At 41.3% G+C, this 13,329-nt stretch overlaps 1 protein-coding gene across 1 annotated transcript in view; it reads left to right on the top strand.

Annotated features, from left to right (window-relative positions):
• Window positions 1-13,329, top strand: part of CNGB1 (cyclic nucleotide gated channel subunit beta 1) — a 66,972-nt gene that overhangs the window by 1,446 nt on the left and 52,197 nt on the right. The window contains exons 2-14 of the mRNA XM_089678917.1: window positions 1,748-1,872; window positions 2,301-2,340; window positions 3,969-4,011; window positions 4,102-4,219; window positions 4,306-4,330; window positions 7,299-7,332; window positions 7,772-7,892; window positions 8,966-9,002; window positions 10,233-10,362; window positions 10,445-10,538; window positions 10,958-11,000; window positions 11,091-11,115; window positions 11,205-11,219. Of these exons, the coding sequence (XP_089535043.1) occupies window positions 1,756-1,872; window positions 2,301-2,340; window positions 3,969-4,011; window positions 4,102-4,219; window positions 4,306-4,330; window positions 7,299-7,332; window positions 7,772-7,892; window positions 8,966-9,002; window positions 10,233-10,362; window positions 10,445-10,538; window positions 10,958-11,000; window positions 11,091-11,115; window positions 11,205-11,219 (842 nt within the window). The 5' untranslated portion in view covers window positions 1,748-1,755. The remainder of the gene's footprint in view (window positions 1-1,747; window positions 1,873-2,300; window positions 2,341-3,968; window positions 4,012-4,101; window positions 4,220-4,305; window positions 4,331-7,298; window positions 7,333-7,771; window positions 7,893-8,965; window positions 9,003-10,232; window positions 10,363-10,444; window positions 10,539-10,957; window positions 11,001-11,090; window positions 11,116-11,204; window positions 11,220-13,329) is intronic.

Here is a 13,329-nt window from a genome sequence, read left to right as displayed (position 1 = left end):
ATCAGATCATGGAAGCCTGCTAGCCCTCTTATGTAAAGACACAGCAGATGTTTCTATCAGATCATGGCAGCCTGCCCCCCACCCCCCATACCCTAATGTAAAGACAAAGCAGATTTTATATCAGATCATGGAAGCCTCTCAGATGTCTAATGTTATGACACAGAAGATATTTCTAAGCTCCTAGAAACCAACTAAAACTGATTCTGGAGAGTAAGTTGTAATCTTTGAGGAATTTGAGAAGGAATAACCACATTAACAGCAGAGAGGTCAGGGGCAGTGTGTTGTAAAGGTCTTTCTTTGTTCCACAAGAATATGTTAATAGTTTAATGTTCTTCATCTGAACAGTGAATTAAGAGTGGTTTGGTGGGGTTGGGATGTCTGGATTTGGCTATGACACACTCAGTGCTCTGGGATCATGTTCTAAGGGTTTTGGGGTTCCAGAATCTATATATAATAAGCTAACGGTTCTAGAATCTCTCTGATGGGTTAGGGTTTCCAAGATCGGGATATGATGAGTTCAGGGTTCTAGGATTATATTCTGATGGTTTGGGGCTTTAAGTTCTGGATATAATGGGCTCAGAATTCTGGTTTCAAAGGTCTATTGGGTTAGGGTTCCTGGATCTGGATATCAGGGGCTTGGGGGTCTGGTTCTCTAGTTTGACAGGTTTGGAGTTCCAAAATCTAGATATGATGGGCTCAGTGTTCTGGTTTCCTAGAGTGGTTGGTTTGGGATTCCAGGATCTGGATATCCGGAGTTTAGGAATCTGGTTTTCTAGTTTGACAGGTTTGGGGATTCCAATATTGGATATGATGGACTCGAGGTTTTGGTTTCCTATATCGATTGGTTTGAGTTTAGAGCCTCTGCATATGATGGCCTCAGGGTTATGGTTTCTTAGATCGATTGGGTTGGGGGTTCCTGGATCTGGATATCAGGGGCTTAGGGGTTCTGTTTTTTTAGTTTGACAGGTTTGGAGATTCCAAGATCTGGAAATGATGGACTCAGGGTTCTAGTTTTTTTTATCAATGGGTATGGGGTTTCAGGATCTTGATATGATGGGCTCGGGGTTCTGGTTTCTTATGATATCAGGGGCTTAGGGTTCTGGTTTTCTAGCTTGACAGGTTTGCAGTTCCAAGATCTAGATACGATGGGCTCAGAGTTCTGGTTTCTCATATCAATGGATTTTAAGTTCTAGATATGATAGGCTCAGGGTTCTGGTTTCCGAGATCGATTTGGTCTGGGTTCCAGGATCTGGATATTAGTCTTAGGGTTTCTTAGGATATCTGGTTTAGGGTTCTGCTTTTCTACTCTAACAGGTTTTTTTGGTTCCAAGATCTGGACATGATGGACTCAGGGTTCTGCTTTCCTAGACTGATGGGTTTGGGATTCCAGGATCTGGATATGATGGACTCAGGGTTCTGCTTTCCTAGACTGATGGGTTTGTGGTTCTAGGATTTGGATATAGTGGACTCTGGGTTCTATAATCTGTTTGATGGGTTTGGAGCTGTGTTGTCTAGATTTGAGAGGCTGAGTAATGGCTTTGGGGTTCCAGCATTCATATATGATGGGGTCCTGGGATCTCACCCTGGGGCTCTGTGAGTTTTGTCATTGGAGTATTTTGTTCTGGAGGTTCCATGATCTGGTTCTGATGACATCAAAGTTTTGGGATCTCTTCTGATAATCTGGGACTCAGATCTCTAGAAAAGTCAGAGTTTGTATACTGACATATATTCTCTGCTCTGCCTACAGGACTCAAAATGTTCAGCTGGATTGAAAAGGTGATTCCACAACCCCCTGAAACCCCCCGAAAATCTGCAACTGATGACCAGGAGTGTCCTGCACCCCCCCCAGTGGTGACTGACAAGTCTGCTGAGGTCAGTAGTATGTACAGGGAGAAATGGTTCTGTGCAGAGTCCATACATACAGATTAAGAATGGATACTGAGAATTACACCCAGTATACAGAACAAGAGAAGCAGTATTGTGCAGAGTCCATACATACAAAATAAGAATAGATACTGAGAATTATACCCAGCATACAGGACAAGAGAAGTGGTACTGTGCAGAGTCCATACATACAGAAAAAAAATAGATACTGAGAATTATACCCAACAAGTGCAGATATAAGTGAACTGCGAGTTGTGAATATCTATCTACAGGTACGTAAAGAATATTATAGACAATGTACAAGCAATCAACATCACAGATGGCATCTAACTGACTGTTTACGAGTCTCACTCACACTGCTGCATATAACATCATCTGGAACATTTTCTCTCTTTTACAATTTTCTTCTATTTCAGAAAGCGACTTGTGTTGGCAATGAGGCCAGCAACCCTCCAGGTGAGCCCAGGCAGTGATAGAACACTTTTTTGGGGGGTGGGATTCTGATGACAAGGGTACAGATTGTGTGCTTTTGAATGGGCAAGAAGACTAAAGGAAGGGGGAAAGGGGGGTTACAGTGGTAATTGAGCACAGATTGTGTTGAGAAACCTCACAAAATAGCTATTAGGTAGTTTAGGAGTAGTTTGGTGGATATTTTAGTAATTCCAGAAAAAAGTTATTGGGGATTTTGCAGGTTGTCAGGTAGGGAAGTGTAGGGGTTTGGTGTCTCTAGGATGTCAGGTAGGGGTTTGGTGTCTCTACATTGTGGGTTATGGAAAGGTATGGTTTCGCTTTCTCCAGGATGTCAGGTAGAAAAGGTTAGGTGTTTGAGTTCTACTGGTTGTCAGGTAGGGAGGTGTAAGGGTTTGGTTTCTCCAGGATGTCAGGTAGGAAAGGATAGGGGTTTGATGTATCTGTGTCAGGTAGGGTTTGGTGTCTCCACATGTCAGTTTGGGAAGTGTTGTTGGCTTCTGGTTCTCAGGTAGGGAATGCTAGGGCTCTGGTTTCTACAGGTTGTCATGTGGGGAAGGGGAAGGGTTTGGTATAGTCTGGTTATCAGGTAGGGAAGGGCAGGTCTTTGGTTTCTATAGGTTGTCAGGTAGGGACAGGTAGGGCTTTGGTGTCTGAAGGTTGTCAGGTAATGAAAAGTAGGGGTTTGGTATTTCCAGAATGTAAGGTAAGAAGGAGTAGAGTTTGGTATCTCCATGTTGTCAGGCAGAGAAGGCTAAAGGTTTGGTTTCTCTAGAATGTCAGGTAGGGAAGGGTATGGGAGTCTCCAGGTTGTCGGGTGGGGAATGGTAGGGCTCTGGTTTCTCAAGGTTGTCAGGAAGGGACAGGTAGGGGTTTGGTGTCTTTAGGTTTTCAGGTAGGGAACGGCAGGGGTTTGGTGTCTCCTGGCTATCATGTAGGGAAGGGTATGGGTTTGTTTGGTAGGAAAGTGCAAGGGATTGGTTTCTCCATGATATCAAGTAGGCAAGGGGAAGGGTTTGGTTCCTTCAGGAGGCCAGGTAATGGTAAGGGTTTGGGGGTTCCTGGTTGTCAGGTAGGAAAGGGTGAAGCTCTGGTTATTTCAGGTTGTTGGGTGGGGAAGGGTAATATTTTTGTGTCTTCTGGTTAGCAGGTAGGGAAGGGAAGGGCTTTGGTTCCTCCAAGTTGTCAAGTGTAGACAGGTAGGGATTTGGTGTCTCTAGGTTGTCAGGTAGGGAAGAATAGGGCACTGGTTTCTCCAGGTTGTCAGGTATGGACAGGTAGGGATTTGAGATCTGTAGGTTGTCAGGTAGAGAAGAGTAGGGATTTGGTATCTCCTTCTTTTCAAGTAGGGTATGGTAGTGTTTTGGTGCCCCTTGTTGTCAAGCAGGGAAGGTTAGGAATCTGATTTCTTCTGGTTGTCTGATAGGAAAGGGTAGGGGTTTGGTGCCTCCTAGTTGACAGGTAGGGAAGGGCTTTGGATGTGAGGTAGGAAAGGGTAGGGGTTTGGTGTTTTCAGGTTGGTAGACATAGAAGGAGAATTGTCAGATTTCTGGTGGGTGAAGCTGTAATGGGCTCGTTAGCTGATTGGTTATGTGATATTATTTCTATTTCTCTAGGTGACACCGATGTGCAAGATGTGAGTGCAATTTCTGATAAAAGGTGAGTATGCTGGAGTCCTGCATCCAACAGGGCAGATCAGTTTGTTGTACAACGAATGTGTTTTCTACAACAGTGTTTCTTCTTTTGCAGTTCTGGAAGTGTCCTCAGCTGGCTGGCCCAGGGTCTAGGTAAAGTGGTTCCCCAGCCAGTCGACAGTCCCTCCTCGTCCCGAACTAACAAGGACGTTTCTGAGCCTGTAGTGGAGGAGGTATTGACCATCGATCTAAACCTGTTCGATAAAGTTTTTTCTAATGAACTGCAGGTTTAATGATATTTTGTTATTTTCTGTTTTAGAAACCAAAGCCATTGACTGAAACAGGTAGGGGAAATAAATTACTATTTACTCTGCGCCGTGTAAGACTAAATCACACCTTTCTTTATCCACAGCTGCTGCATTAAAAAACACTAATGCATAACAAAAACATAAATTGTAATTCCAAACAATTGTAATTGCAGAAAATTGTAATTACCTGAACAATAAATTGTAAAACATAAAGTGCTTTTTCAAATCTGAGACATAGAGGTAGATTTACTAAAACTGGTGCACTCAGAATCTGATGAAGCTGTGCATGGTAGCCAATCAGCTTCTAACTTTAGCTTGTTCAATTAAGCCTTGACAGTAAAACCTGGAAGCTGATTGGTTTCTTTACAGAGCTGCACCAGATTTTGTACTCTCCAGTAAATCAACCCCACTGTACATATTAAATTAGAGTAAATTTAATGCTCACAGTGTTCCAGTAATAAATCCTTCATAGATATTTTTAATTAAAGTGCTCATCTATAGCATCTTATTAGGAATCTTCTGTCATGAAACTCCCACAAAAAGGAAACTCCACATGAATGATAAAATCAATCTACACTGACTTATGTTGGAGTTTTCACTGATACTATGTCTCTGATTTGAAAAAAGCACTTTTTGTATTATAGTATAAGGAAAAAATCCCCCTGCGCTAAACCAAATAGTATGAATGTATACCAAGCAGCTAACACCCTATCCTATCCCAAAGGTGCAATAAATAGTAAATAATAATATTGGTGTAGCGCTACATAAAGTGTAATAATATAGAAGAAATAAATATAATCATTAAAACATATATAAACATAAATCAGTGATGGATCCTTCAAGGATCTGAATAACGTGAAACAACAAGTGACTGTGCATATATACCTGGTCCCAAATCTGGACCGACAATATAGTGCAAAAAAACACCAAATCACAAATTGGGATAAATGAATAAAGTGACACAGTGAGTCCCAAAAGATGGGATAACCTATAATCAAAAGTGACTAGTGCTGAGACTCCCAATAAATATATCAAATGCATATAGCAAAAACTAATAACCACAGTGATAAATATGAATAAAAAACACTTGAAGATGTATTAAAAAAGTCCAAAAAAGGTGCAAAAAATACAAATAAATGTGCTTCAATCTTCAGCAACATTTGCTTGTAGTGCTTGTGCCACACGCAGATGGATAAATATCCTTAAATGGCTGAAATGCCTCCTCACCTCCTTACCGCGACCCTTAGGGCCACAACGCCTTATGGATCACCCTGGATCCTATACAGCAGATAGCTCCACACCATACAGCTTCATATTAATCAGGCTTCATATTAAACAGGCATATTAAACAGCCATTTAAGGATATTTATCCATCTGCGTGTGGCACAAGCACTACAAGCAAATGTTGCTGAAGATTGAAGCACATTTATTTGTATTTTTTGCACCTTTTTTGGACTTTTTTAATACATCTTCAAGTGTTTTTTATTCATATTTATCACTGTGGTTATTAGTTTTTGCTATATGCATTTGATATATTTATTGGGAGTCTCAGCACTAGTCACTTTTGATTATAGGTTATCCCATCTTTTGGGACTCACTGTGTCACTTTATTCATTTATCCCAATTTGTGATTTGGTGTTTTTTTGCACTATATTGTCGGTCCAGATTTGGGACCAGGTATATATGCACAGTCACTTGTTGTTTCACGTTATTCAGATCCTTGAAGGATCCATCACTGATTTATGTTTATATATGTTTTAATGATTATATTTATTTATTCTATATTATTACACTTTATGTAGCGTTACACCAATATTATTATTTACTTTTTGTATTACAATTTATTGTTCAGGTAAGGAAAGGAGAGAGAATTGTGTGTAGTCTAGATGAATCTGAGTGACGAAGCTGTCTGTGAACAGGGGATCCAGAACACCTCAGGGCCCAGCAGGAATACCATAGTCACAGTAGAGCTAAACTGCTTTTAGAAGCCCAATTGTTCTACAGTGGAGGCCAGGCAACACTCCAACCTCTGTACAGAGAACATCCCTTCAGCCAAGGTGTTCAACTGATCAGTAGCGTATGGAGGTGGAGCAGATAAGTGCAGGTAAACATGGGTTTAAAACTGGCCATGAGCAGCTACCCATTGATCTCTTGGTTAAAATGGACATTAGCCAAGAGCAGAGTGGATCCCCATTGACCTCTCATTGGAGATGGTCATTGGCTAGGAGCAGAGCAGATCCCCATTAACCTCTTGTTGGAGTTGGACATTGGTTAGGAAGTAGAGTGTAAACCACATGATCTCTAGGTGGAGATTGGCCAGGCCAGGCCACTGGCCAGAAGCATAGAAAATCACCATTGACCTCTTGAAGGAAATGGACTTGAAATGGAAATGGACTGAAATGGAAGTTAGGAGTGAACAGGTTCCCTTTTGACTTCTGAGTTGAAATGGTCATTGGCCAGGAGTCATTTGGTCTAGGAAGACATGTTAAGGGCAACAGCAAGTGCCTCTGAAGAGGTACCTAACATGTTTTTGCTCAGAGACCATCTGTATGCTGTGTTTACTCCAAACAGCATTTTAAAGGTTATTTAAGAGCAAAGAGCAATAGTGTGACGTAAACCATAGTAACCAGAAAAAACATTACATTTCATTAGAGCAAGTGGCCAAGACCTGTCTTGGTGAAAATACAGCAGCATGGTGTTCTTTCCAGAGGCTGGCTTGACCAATAAGACCTGGTGTGTGGGAGTAGAGATGCCTCACTCCAAACCAGTCAATATCCCCAATTTTAGGATCATATCTCTTTCAGTGCATACAACCATTCAGTTCTGACAATCTCTTGCATTCATTTGTAATTTCCATGACATAAAAGACAGGTGAGGCCCAGGTCATCTATGGTCAAGTACATGAGGGCTTGGTGTCCGAGAACAGAGATCAGGACTGGCATGTTGTATACAATAAACCTGTCTGTGTATTTGTGTTCATTTACGAATCTTTTATTCCCTGTAGTGGAAAAGAAGACAGAAAATGGACCCACTGAAAGGTATCTGGCATTTTTGTATTAATTTACTGAAAATGGAAAATTTACTCATAGTGCCTAGTGGGCTTCCATACCAGTCTGAATTGGCCCAATGACCCTAGGATCCAATTCCAGGCTGGTGGGGTCCATTGTCCCTTGGATACCATGCCAGACTGCAAGAGTCCAATATCCCTGGGATCCCATACCAGACAGGAGGGGTACGAAGTCCATGAGATACAATACCAGATTGAAGGGGTCCAATGTCCCTAGGATCCCATGCCAGGCTGGAGGAGTTCAATGTCTCTGGGATTACATGCTAGGCTGGAAGGGTTTATTGCTGCTGCATTCCCAGTTTGAAGCATGTCTAACGCACCCCCCCCCCTAGGCCGGAGGTAGCCCGTTGATAGGTATATAAGATGTTCTCTATATGAGGTGATCACCTCAGACACTGTCTCCTCTCCAGAAGCTCCTCTACAGGTGTCCTGTCCTGGCTTTCTCAAGGACTGGAGAAGGTTGTCCCTCATCCCACCTGGGCACACAGAACCAGCATCAGCAGCTCACAACAAAGTGCTTCAGAAGAGCAGGTAGGTGGCCTACTCACAGCAGGTGCTGTATTTTGATTCATTTGTTAATTTTATGTTAAAAATACCAAATATTGAGCTTATTTAATTGGACAAGCATGTTATCCTGGCATTGTGTGCTTTGTGTGTTGTTATGGTTAGATGTTAAGGCTAGGAAAAGTGGTTAGGGTCATCGTTAGGGAACAGTGGTTAAGGTCATGGTTCAGGGATAGAGGTTGGGTCATTAGTAGGGGATAGTGGATAGGGCCATGGTTAAAGGATAGAGGATGTTAGGTAATAGAAGTTAGGGACATTGTTGAGGATTTGAGATTAGGGTCATTATTAGGGTCAGAGGTTACAATCATCATTAGGGTTAAAGATTAGTGTCAAGAGTTAGAGGTTAATCTTAGGTTAGAGCCATTGTTAGGGTTAGAGTTTAGAGTCATCTTTAAGGATTAAAGTTAGTGTTATGGTCACCAGTAGGGGTGGAGGTTAGGGTAAAAGTCTTTGTTAGGGACAGTTTGTTGTAAATTTAGGGATCAGTATAGGGTCATTTTTAAGATTAGTTGTCACAGTAAATTATTAAAGATTAGGGTAATTGTAAGGGCAATTTTAGAGGTTAGTTTTATTGTTAATGATGAGGGTCAATGTAAGGGTCATTGCTACGGGTGAAGGTTAATGTCATTTCAAGGGGTTAGAGGTTAAGGTTAGAGCCACTGATTGGGTTAGAGATTATGGTTAGGGGCAAGAGGTTGGGGTCCATTTTAGGGATTAAAGGTAAATGTTAGGGTCACTGTGAGGTGCAGCAGCTATGGTCATTATTGGAGTTTTGACTCATTGTTAGAGGTTGGAGTCAAAGTTAGGAATGGGTTCATGGTTGGGGGACATTGTAATTTTTAGAGGTGTTAGGAATTAAGGTCATTGTTAGGGGTCACGGTCAATGTTAGCTCTTCGGCTAGCTCAATTGGTTAGAGATCTCCAGATGTCCCTCTACAAGGTTAGATGGCAGAACATTGATTGGCTGATCTGGCTTCCTTCAGCTCTGGTATAAGAAATGTGCATGTCACTATCACTAACTGTCATCTGCACTCCTCCAGAAACTGCAAGTTGAAGAAAAGGCAGAGAAGTCGGAAGGTAAGTGCCCATTGTCGTCTATGGAGGTTTGGGAGGCTTGTCTTAAAAATGGGGTTGGTGGGGGAGAAAGGTGAGCAGTAGTAGGTATATCACTATAAATTGTTTTATTTTTTATCTGGGATGGTGGAGCACAAGGTGTCACATACAGCAGAGTTCCTTCATGGGTGTCACCTTTAAGTTATATAAAGCCATTTCGGGATATTTTCCTATAGACACTAATAGGGGTATCTAGAATTAGGTGACAGTTGGCAGGGTATAATTGGTAAACACGGGAAAGAATGATGTACATTCAAAATGAAAAGAGAATAAAAGGCCTCAGTAGCAAAAATGATGTCAAAGATCAATCTGAGGTGAGGAGAGACCAAACTCAATTCTATTTTACTTATTCCACAGGGTAGAAGGTGATGGTGGGGCATATTGGAGGGGTAGAAGGTGATGGTGGGGCAGATTGGAGGGGTAGAAATAATGGCTGGACAGATTGCATGGTAAAATGGGATGGTGGGGCAGAATAGAGGGGTAGAAGATGATGGCTGGACAGAATAGATGGGCAGAAGGTAATGATGGAGCAGATTAGAAGGGTTGAAGTAGATTCTGGGGAAATTGGGGGTGGAGGGGGAGTGCAGAAGGTGACAGTGGGGTAGGTTGGAGGGGCAGAATGTGATAATCATGCAGAATATAGAAAAAAAAAGAAATGGTAGGGTAGAGTGGAATGATAAAAGATGATGCCCAGGAAGCTTGGATGCATAGAAGGTGACAGTGGGACAGATTGAAGGGAGTAGAAAGCGATAGTCGGTCAGTTTATAGGGGAAGAAAATGATGATGAAGTAGTTTATAGGGTTAGAAGGTGTTGGTGGGTCAATTTATAGCGGTAGAAGGTGATTGTGGGTCAATTTATAGCGGTAGAAGGTGATTGTGGGTCAATTTATAGCGGTAGAAGGTGATTGTGGGTCAATTTATAATTGTAGAAGGTAATGATAGGGCAGACTGGATGGGTAGAAGTATTTTAGGGACAGTTTATAAAGGTAAAAGGTGACGATGGGTCAGTTTATAGGGGTTGAAGGAGATGGTAGGGCAGATTGGATGGGTAGAAGGTGATGGAGAGATTGAATGAGTAGAACGTGATAGAGGGGCAGGTTATAGGGGTAGAAGGTGAAGGTGAGGCGGTAGCATTTGATACATGCAGGCATAGAGGTGATTTGCCCATTGACAAGGCTTTATTTGGTTGAGCAGAAATGAACATCCCCCCGGTGTCGCCGGTGCACATTCCTGCACCCCCTCCTGCGGCCGCACCTACAACTGCTCCGGCTGAAGCGTCATCAGCTCCCACTTCAGAGGTTGAGGCAGCAGTGTCAGATAAAGGGTATGTATGATACCCTGCCAAATCCCATCAGGTAACACCTTCCCATGTTGAGGTCCCATATTCATCTTCTCTCCACCTGCAGGTCTGGCAGAGGGGTGCTGAACTGGCTGATGCAGGGTCTGGGAAAGGTGGTGCCACAACCAGAAACCCCTGTGGCGGTCCCTAAGAGGATGGAAGTGAGTTTCTGGGGGGTGACCTATTGAAGGGGTGTCTATGAATATTTTAAAATTGTGTGGGTTTGATTTTTTTGGTGAAAAGTCACTTTTCCTTTGGAGTAGCAGAGGGGGTGTCAATGTTTAGGGGGGTGCACAGTCTAGTCCATGGTTGGGTTAGGACAGTAATTGGATTGTCCAGGAAAGCCCAATATACTCACACATAATGGACACAGTCTCCGCCACTAACTGTCATTGCTGAGGATTCTGGTCTATTCTGTGAGAGAATGAACAATGCAATATAAAGCAAGAACTCACCCCCGCCCCCCAGTGACCCCAGCAAAGACAAGGCAGCTGGAGACACGTCAGAGAGTATAGCGCATATAGTTCAGGTTGGATCCGCCCACTTTACTGACTTTCTACTTGTTGTGTCTGATTGACAGGAAGAAAAACCAAAGGAGGAGGAAACACCCTCCCCAACCCCAGGTATGCCCCTCCTTCCACCTGTCAGCTGGCAATGAAGGGGGTTAAACATTTTAGGGATACAAATTTAAAAACAAATCTTTGTCTTTGCAGCAACCAGAAAAGACTCTAAATTCAGGTGAGTGCAGGAACCAAGATGGAAGCTTCTAGAATAAAATCTGCACCATCATCACATATATAACTAATATTTTATGTTCCCTCCCCCAGCACGGATAGTACGAGGTGAGTAATCTCTGGATGGTGATAGCCATCTTATTTTCTTGCCATGTCTCTTTGGTGCCTGTTTTATTTTATGTTTTATTCTATTTTAAAAATCCAATCCTATTTATCAGATCTTATATATTTGATTCTATATGTCTGATCTGATCCTCTATATCCTATCCTATATATCAGTCCGCCCCTGATCAGATCTTATATATTCGATTCTATATGTCTGATCTGATCCTCTATATCCTATCCTATATATCAGATCTTATATATTTGATTCTATATGTCTGATCTGATCCTCTATATCCTATCCTATATATCAGTCCGCCCCTGATCAGATCTTATATATTCGATTCTATATGTCTGATCTTATCCTCTATATCCTATCCTATATATCAGATCTTATATATTCGCTCCTTTATGTCTGATCTGATCCTCTATATCCTATCCTATATATCAGATCTTACATATTCAATTCTATATGTCTGATCTGATCCTCTATATCCTATCCTATATATCAGATCTTATATATTCGCTCCTTTATGTCTGATCTTATCCTCTATATCCTATCCTATATATCAGATCTTATATATTCGCTCCTTTATGTCTGATCTGATCCTCTATATCCTATCCTATATATCAGATCTTATATATTCGCTCCTTTATGTCTGATCTGATCCTCTATATCCTATCCTATATATCAGATCTTACATATTCAATTCTATATGTCTGATCTGATCCTCTATATCCTATCCTATATATCAGATCTTACATATTCGATTCTATATGTCTGATCTGATCCTATATATCCTATCCTATATATCAGATCTTACATATTCGATTCTATATGTCTGATCTGATCCTATATATCCTATCCTATAGATCAGATCTTACATATTCGATTCTATATGTCTGATCTGATCCTATATATCCTATCCTATAGATCAGATCTTACATATTCGATTCTATATGTCGGATCTGCTCCTATATATCTTATCCTATATATCAGATCTTATATATTCGATTCTATATGGCTGATCTGATCCTATATATCCTATCCTATATATCAGATCTTATATATTCGATTCTATATGGCTGATCTGATCCTATATATCCTATCCTATATATCAGATCTTACATATTCGATTCTATATGGCTGATCTGATCCTATATATCCTATCCTATATATCAGATCTTACATATTCAATTCTATATGTCTGATCTGATCCTATATATCCTATCCTATATATCAGATCTTATATATTCGATCCTATATGTCTGATCTGATCCTATATATCTTATCCTGTGTATCAGATCTCATATATTCGATTCTATATGTCTGATTTGATCCTATATATCCTATCCTGTGTATCAGATCTTATATATTAGATTCTATATATGTGATCTGATCCTCTATATCCTATCTTATATATCTGATCCTATGTATGCTTTCTTATAAATCATATCTTACAGTCATGGCCGAAATTGTTGGCACCCTTGATATTTTTCCTGAAAATCAAGTATTTCACACAAAAAAGGTATTGCATTAACACATGTTTTGCTATACACATGTTTATTCCCTTTGTATGTATTGGAACAAATATAAAACAGAGGCAGAAAAGCAAATATGACATAATGTCACACAAAACCCCAAAAATGGGCTGGACAAAAGTATTGGCACCCTTAACTTAATATTTGGTTGCACACCCTTTGGAAAACATAACTGAAATCAGTCGCTTCCTATAACCATCAATAAGCTTCTGACACCTCTCACCCGGAATTTTGGACCACTCTTCCTTTGCAAACAGCTCCAGGTCTCTCTTATTGGAAGGACACCTTTTCCCAACAGCAATTTTAAGATCTCTCCACAGGTGTTCAATGGGATTTAGATCTGGGCTCATTGCTGGCCACTTCAGAACTCTCCAGCGCTTCTTTGCCATCCATTTCTGAGTGCTTTTTGACGTATGTTTGGGGTCATTGTCCTGCTGGAAGACCCAGGATCTTGGACGCAAACCCAGCTTTCTGACACTGGGCCCTACAGTGCGACCCAAAATCCTTTGGTAATCCTCAGATTTCATGATGCCTTGCACACAGTCAAGGCACCCAGTGCCAGAGGCAGCAAAAC

The sequence above is a fragment of the Staurois parvus genome, unplaced genomic scaffold, assembly GCF_062004578.1.
Source record: "Staurois parvus isolate SC_StPar_1 unplaced genomic scaffold, SC_StPar_1.0 ptg000211l, whole genome shotgun sequence".
Taxonomy (NCBI): domain Eukaryota; kingdom Metazoa; phylum Chordata; class Amphibia; order Anura; family Ranidae; genus Staurois; species Staurois parvus.
Note: the sequence above shows the minus strand (reverse complement) of the source record. Positions and strands in the feature narration are given on the sequence as shown.